This window comes from Triticum aestivum, chromosome 6B (genome assembly GCF_018294505.1).
Source record: "Triticum aestivum cultivar Chinese Spring chromosome 6B, IWGSC CS RefSeq v2.1, whole genome shotgun sequence".
In the NCBI taxonomy this organism is placed as follows: domain Eukaryota; kingdom Viridiplantae; phylum Streptophyta; class Magnoliopsida; order Poales; family Poaceae; genus Triticum; species Triticum aestivum.
Genome location: NC_057810.1, coordinates 85,928,442 through 85,936,229, shown reverse-complemented (window position 1 = coordinate 85,936,229; position 7,788 = coordinate 85,928,442). Strand labels below are relative to the sequence as shown.

The 7,788-nt window shown below is 50.7% G+C and overlaps 1 protein-coding gene across 1 annotated transcript; it reads left to right on the top strand.

Annotated features, from left to right (window-relative positions):
• The first annotated feature begins 917 nt into the window (after window positions 1–917).
• On the top strand, window positions 918–6,200 carry LOC123133590 (uncharacterized). The gene is made up of 2 exons (XM_044553052.1): window positions 918–1,979; window positions 5,889–6,200. The coding sequence occupies exons 1-2, from the start codon at window positions 1,103–1,105 to the stop codon at window positions 5,921–5,923; spliced, it is 912 nt and encodes a 303-aa protein (XP_044408987.1). The 5' UTR covers window positions 918–1,102; the 3' UTR covers window positions 5,924–6,200.
• Window positions 6,201–7,788: the final 1,588 nt, after the last annotated feature.

Below are 7,788 nucleotides of genomic sequence, written 5' to 3'. Positions count from 1 at the left end.
TATATTTTTGAGTTCAATTTTTTTTCGAATTCGGGAATACCTTTTGAACCCCTGAATAATATTTGAAGGTGCGAACATTTTTTGAATTGATGACCATTTTTGAATGTACGCATAGGCAATGCATATCACTGCCCGTCAATTTGTTCTTTTTTGGCAAAGACTGTCAGCTATTTTTTTTTTTTTGAGAAACACCTGTAGTTTTATTTATATGCCGTCAAATAGGAGCTCCCTGTACGACCAACGAAATTGTCGTGCACATGATCTTTCATGCACGATTTGTGCACAACAGGATTCTGAATCCACACAGATTACAAAAAGAGGCAATCCAATGGCGTGGATCGTCTCGCGTCTGTCTAGCCGTGCTTCACGACCAATGCTTCTGGACGGAAGGAGCCAGGCTGCCCATGGGCCAGAGGACATTGCAAGCGTGCGTCCTGTTAGGCACACGAGTGACCAGGTTCGCGAGTTCTCAAAAAAAAAAGAAAAAAAAGAGGGTAACTGGATGTGGAGAAGCATTGGTCTTGCCTACTAGGCTAGATTTTGCTAGCCGGCTTCAGCAAGGGCTCATAGGAGCAAAGCTAGCTGTTTGTTTGCAGCGTGCAACAGTCCGAGGGTAAAAAAGGACCATGGGAGTGGTGCATCGTGGGCCAAGACCCATACTGAGGAAGTTACAGTGCGCATGCACATTGCATTTTTTGTGTTTGTTCGCTTGCCGAGGTGAGCGAGCCAAATCGGCTCTCCTTCGTGGGCAAGGATTTGGCGACGGTTATGGGCTAAATTGCCATCAAAAGCTAGATTTACTTCTTCACACCAAACGCCTAACCTTGCCTAGCAAGGCTAGTTTGGCTTTTGCCTTGGATCCAAACGCTCCCTAGGTCGCCTGGTCGTGTGTTTCACTCACGAGTATAAGGCGTGAGACAGTAGGCCGGGGATGAACTTTCTTCACTCTTCAGAAACTATCAGTCCCAAATCCTCGCTTCCACTATTTGGTCCCAAAAATTTCCTCTCCTGAACTCTAGATCTGGATCTAGGAGTGTGACAACATCCTGCAGCCCCAAAGCACCGTGTCGCATGCCCGATCTCGAACCGAGATCAATCGGCGATGGAATCGGAGCCGGCCGCGCTGCCCGACGACGCGCTCGCGGAGGTCCTCCGGCGTCTCCCGCCGCACATCCTGGCCAAGGCCCGGCGGGTGTGCAAGGCGTGGCGCGACGCCGTCGACGGCCGCGTGCGCGGCAACCTGCTTCCGCGCTCGGTGCGTGGCATCTTCATCAACTTCGCCGCGAATCACTACTCGGAGTTCTTCGCCCGCCCCTCCACGGGCCCGGCGATCGACGGAGGGCTCGGTTTCCTGCCCTGCGCGGGCGTCACGGTCACGGGCCACTGCGACGGCCTTCTGCTTTGCCGCGAGTCGCGGGACGATGCACCGCCGCGCGAGTACGTCGTCAACCCGGCCACGCGTCGGTGGGCGCGCTTGCCCAAACGACCCCCGCCGCACATGCCAGGATTCGAGCAGACCGCCTACCTCGCGTTCGAGGCCGCCGTGTCACCGCACTACCAGGTCTTTCTGATCCCACGCGTGCCACTGCGACGACTGCCAGCCGACGGGGAATCCGACGACGAGGACCCGTTGCTCCAGTCGGAGTGGCCTCCAACGTCATACCTCATCCATGTGTTCTCGTCGGTGACTCAGCAATGGGACGAGATGACCTTCCTTCGGGAAGGGGAGGCTGCAGGGATCGTCGCCAACATGGAGTGGAATTCTTGGTATAAGCACTGTCGTTTTTATGCCGTCTACTGGCAAAGCACGCTCTACATCCATTGCACGAATGGCTATCTTATCGCCAAGGCCAAGCGTACAAGGGCAACTCCGGTGGCGTCTTGTGCTCCTAGCGCTCGCGCCAAGGCCAAGCTTGAAGACATGACCTCTCTGGAAAGTGCCAAGCTCCGTGCTGCTGACAAGAACATGGACACGACAGGTAATCCTCCCCCTTCCTTTAAGATTCCAAATGCTTTCTCTGACGAGCATCTCGCCAAGATTCTGCATGATAGTGGCGTAGCGCTAGACTTCACGTCTTTGGATTTGATTCCTTTAGTTCGCGCGCGTGAAGAAGCGTAGTCCGCCCTTGCGGAAGCAGCCGCCAGGTGCATGGCTGCTCAGGCGTTGCAAGTTCCGGCCGCAGCATCAGTAGGGGCTGATGATGTCGCCGTGCCCAACGAGGGAGCCGAGGCCGGGGTGGCCTCGGATCTGCCTTCTTCCAGTCGGATGACGACTAGGAAGCGTGTGGCCAAGGCGGTCTCCTCCCGTGGAGTCCGCCTGCGTAACATGATCATCTGATGGGTTACTTCTTTTGGAATATCCGCGGCTGCGAGCACGGGGGGCGTCGCACGCAGCTTCGCGAGTACATGGCCAAAGAAACACATTGACTTCGTTGCGCTTCAGGAGACAATTAAGGCCGAATTTTCATTTAGAGACTTGTTGGCACGCTCCAGCGCTTTGATTGGTTTTGGACCCCGTCCGTGGGCCTCTCTGGGGGTCAACTGATGGGTTGTAATAAGGATGTGTGTGAGGTTATTTCGTGGGAGGCCGGTACGTACTTTATAGCTGCCACTGTTAGACATCGGGTCTCCCAAGCCTCTTGGGTGATTGCGAGTGTATATGGGCCAGCTGACCACGCGAGGTCCGCTGATTTCTTGGGAGAAATCACAGCTATGGTGGGGGCCAAACAAGCGTCCAACCTCCCCGTGGTGGTGGGAGGTGACTTCAACTTGATCCGCTCGGGGGCGGACAAGAGCAACAACAATATTGACTGGGCTAGGGTGTCCCTGTTCAACAATGCCATTGCGTCCGCTGCCCTTAGAGAGATTGCACGTACTGGGGCCAGATTCACGTGGACTAACAAGCAACGAAAGCCAATTCATTGCGTCCTCGACCATGTATTTTGCTCTAGTGACTGGGAGGCGTTGTTTCCCCTATGCACTCTAGTGGCGGAAACGCGCATAGGATCTGACCACGTCCCTTTGATCCTATCCTCTGGGGAGGATAACGTGTGTCGCAGCCGTAGGTTTTTCTTCGAGACAGCCTGGTTCGAACATGAGGCTTTTGGCCAGATTGTCACAAACCGATGGACCCTGATTGGCAACAAGATAGGGCGCCAACGTGGACCAGTGGAGTTCTGGTCCTCTGCGGCTGCGGCGCTGCGAGCTTTCCTTAGGGGATGGGGGGGTAATCATGGCAGCGAGTCCAAGAGAGAGAGGGAGCACATCATGGCTGATATCGCTCTCCTTGACTCGCAGGCGGATGTAAGATCCTTCTCTGGTGACGAATGGGAGCTTAGATACTCCCTTGAACATCAGGTCCTGGCTATTCTCAGGGCGGAGGAGGAATATTGGCGCCGTAGGGGTGGTGTCAAGTGGGTTGTGAAGGGTGATGCCAACACAGGCTACTTCCATGCGTTCGCTAACGGACGCAAACGTAAGAGTACTATCCTTAGGCTTCAGTCCGAGCGTGGGACGTTGATCACCCAGAATGACATAGTGAATCACATTTTTGACTTCTTCGTTGAGCTGTTGGGAACAACTGAGGCTAAGTCTCTAAGTCTAAGGGAGGACTTGTGGGGTATGCACGAGTGGGTTTCGCAGCAGGAAAACGACGCCTTAATGGTGTCCTTTTCGGCCCAGGAGATTGACTGTGCGCTTGCGGGTATGAAGAACGACACGGCTCCAGGCCCAGATGGCTGGCCGGTGGAGTTCTTCAAGCGCTTCTGGCCGTTGCTACGAGACCTTTTCCAAGCGATCATAAACGGCTTTGCCCTAGGAACGGTGGACCTGTCGCGCCTAAATTTCGGGGCTATCTGCCTAATCCCCAAGGTCAAAGGGATAGAATCTATCAAGCAGTTCCGGCCGATTACGCTCATTAATGTCCCTTTTAAATTATGTGCCAAAGCGTACGCTTCTAGGCTAGCGCCGGTTGCCCAACGAGTCATTAGTTCGAGCCAAACTGCTTTCCTTAAAGGCAGGAACATTTTGGAAGGCCCCATTGCTCTCACGGAGATTATTCACGAGTTAAAACGGTCACGGGGGCAGGGCGTTATCCTTAAGCTAGACTTCGAAAAAGCTTACGATCGTGTAAACTGGGAGTTTATACATGAGGTCCTCCTCAAAAAGGGTTTTGAGGCAGGGTTTGTGCACCGGATCATGAACCTGATCTCGAGTGGCAACACCTCGGTCATTGTTAACGGCAAAATGGGGAAATTTTTCCGTAACAGGAAAGGGCTTAGACAGGGTGATCCCATATCACCTCTCATCTTTAACTTTGTGGCAGATGCTATGGCAGCCATGCTGACCAAGGCCCGGGAGGCCGGGCACATCAAGGGGCTAGTTCCACACCTCATCCCAGGTGGCGTGACTCACCTACAATACGCAGACGACACTTTGTTGATGTTCAAGCCAGGCGACCATAGTATTGCTACGATTAAACTTCTGCTTTTAGCCTTTGAGCTCCTCTCCGGACTCAAAATTAACTTTAGCAAGAGTGAGGTCATTACCATGGGGATGGATGACCAGCACAGTTTACGAATCACAAACCTTCTTAATTGCAAGTTAGGGAGCTTCCCAATTAAGTATCTTGGGCTCCCAATCTCTAACCGCAAACTCTCGATCCTAGAATGGGAGCCCATGTATGGGAAAGTGGCTAACAGGGTAAGCCCGTGGCGAGGGCGTTTCATGTCCTCCGCTGCAAGGCTCGTTCTAACAAACTCGAGCCTCTCTTCCCTTCCCCTCTTCACTATGGGGATGTTTCTGCTTGTCGATGGGGTTCACGCCAAGCTAGACACTCCGAGATCCAGGTTCTTTTGGGAAGGTACTGGCATCAAGAGGAAGTACCACCTCGTCAAGTGGGCGGAGGTCTGCAGGCCTAAGAAATTTGGTGGATTGGGAATCCTCAACTCCAAACTAATGAACGTTGCCCTCCTTGCGAAGTGGTGGTGGCGGATGGCCCAAGATGAGTCGGGGCTATGGGCAAAGCTGATAAAAGCCAAGTACTTCCCTAATGGAAACCCTTTCACAGCCCCGGCCAACGGCTCAGCGTTTTGGAAAGGGATCCAAGCGGTGCGGCCAGCTTTTGACTTAGGGGCCAAATTTCAGACCAATAATGGTCTTTCCACTCGGTTTTGGCTCGATCACTGGCTGGGTGACTTCCCCCTTTGGCAAAGTCACCCCTCCTTATTCCGGATCGCCACAGACACTAACATTCTAGTTGGGGAGGCGATGCGTACAGACCCTCCGGCGATCCACTTTATGAGGGCCCTATCTAACGAAGAACGTGCATCTTGGGACGGGCTGGTCCAGCAATTAGGTTCCCTCCGCCTGCGGGAGGGGGCTGACACAGTTAGCTGGAGTTTGACTGCGTCCGGGAAATTCTCGGTAAAATCCTTGTATAACAAGCTTACTGGAGGGCTAGTGCTTGACATAGCTAAGGGATTGTGGAAGGTAGGCTTGCCCCTGAAGATTAAGATCTTCATGTGGCAAATGCTTAGGAATAGGCTGCCTACTTCGGATAACGTAGCCAAACGGAACGGCCCGGCCGATGGCACATGTGCAATTGCGGGCATGGAGAAGACGCGAACCATGTTTTCTTTAGGTGTCACTTGGCCAGGTTTGCGTGGAGCGCTGTCCGGGAGGCCTTTCACACGGACTGGAATCCTGCTTCGGGGACCCAATTAGTTTCTATACTTAAGTCCACGAAAGGGTCCTCGTGCAGACTTGCTTGGCGTTGCGTAGGGGCACTCCTGTGGGCACTTTGGACGACACGGAATAAAATTACGATTGAAAAGAAATTTCCTAACCACCCTGCAGACGTGATCTTCAAATGCCATTTATTTCTGCAGACGTGGACCCCGCTGGGGAAGGAGCGCGATGCTGAGCGTATGACAGCTGCCATGGCGCGTATCAAGACGATTCAGATGATGGCAAGACAAAACCTGGCGAGTTGATGAAGCTTGGAAGTTCTCCATGGAGTGTTGAGTCATTTAGGTCATTGCACTGGCTGGTCCGTGATGTTTATTTTGTTGTGATGAACCTTGCTTGTTTTGCTGTCTTGTTGGGTGTGTTGCTGACTTTTTTATGGTGTAACCATTGAACCTTGGTGCCTTTCGGGCTTTATTAATTTAAAGTCGGACGCTTCTAGCGTCTTCGTTTCAAAAAAATCTTACCAGGTATCCTTGTTGCTCCCTCCTCGGTCGCCATTCTCCTTTAACAAATACGGAGTATATACCACTGTGATTCACTCATGTTGTTTTTAATTTACTTTATCTGAATGTTTATGTGTGCAGAATGTCCTTGTCAGATCACACATACAGAGTAATTAAACTACCATGTGCCAGTGAATTGAGTGGATATCCCAAACAACATCTCGGGAGATCGTCGAGAGGGGTGTATTGCGCAACACTTGATTACTGGAATCATCGACTTTGGGTTTGGTATCTCAGTGAATCATGCGGTCAAGCAGATTGGGTGTTAAAACATGATACCTTCCTTAAGACCTTTGAACATGATGACTATGCTCAACAACTAGGCAAACAATGGATCTTACAAGATGTTAACTACCGTAAGTCAACCTCTGACGACCCCGAGTACGCTTATACTAGAGATGAAAATCACAAAGTGCTTATGGAAGAGAAATATGACTGGAACTCTGACGAGGATAACGTTCTTGACACTGAAGACGTCGTTGAAAAGGCTGAATAATATGGTATCCACATATCTTATTGTTTCCTTGGATTTGATCCTTATAAAGAGGTCATCTTCTTGATTTCATCAGCGATAACAACCACAGGGCTGGCCTATGACTGGAACAACTCAAAATTTCAGTATTTGGGCAGTTCATGTCCATGGCTAGAAGCTTACACTGACCCACCATATGGATGGACGGACGCATCTTTCGTCTACACACCTTGCTGGATGGGCAAGTTTCCTGGAAACGAATTAGAATCTCTATTTGAAGATGAGAAGCTATATAGGAGAAAGTTGGAACAGGAATCTCAACTTAAGGAGGAATCCAACTTTACCTACATGGGTGAGTACGAGCTGCGCAAACACTCTGGGCGCTCCAAGAGGGCCAAGGACTATGCCGCCAAGGTTCGTCGCAGATGCCACATTACGGCTCGGTAGGAACCCATCGTCACCGACATAAGTCCAAGGCCATTCTCATCGGGGCAACAAAGTTCAACCTTGGCAAGGCTACCATAGAGCTAGTCACCGCAATCGTTGGATCCTACCTACTTGATTAGTTCCCTGGAAACAAAGATGAGTAGGTATGTACAAATCAGATGCCCTAATTGCCGCCAGCTTCATTTATCTTGCCTTACTTTTCTATTTGCGCTCACTGTCGGAGCCTTGCCTTGGTATTCTGCACAATTTGTGTTGTTGTTATTTCGGTTTGCCTTGTAAGACTATGTGACTTGTGATTTCCGTCTATGTGACTTTATTATTCCCATTTTTTCTGAAAAAAGGCAAAAGAAAGCTAACCGTCTCCACCAGTAATTTTGAAGGACCCCGCAGCGTGTATGTATGCATATACTGATATACACATACATAAAAATTTAAAATGTGTACATTCCCATTATCAAGCTGTTTTTTCAGTATGTTGATCCAGAGTGTTGTAAAATTACTTAACAGTCATGATACATACTCCCTCATTAAAATAGTGATCTAAATGCTCTTACATTTCTTGACGGAGGGAGTACATAAAACCACATTTGGCGCTGAAGTTAGTGGGATGTTTTGTAA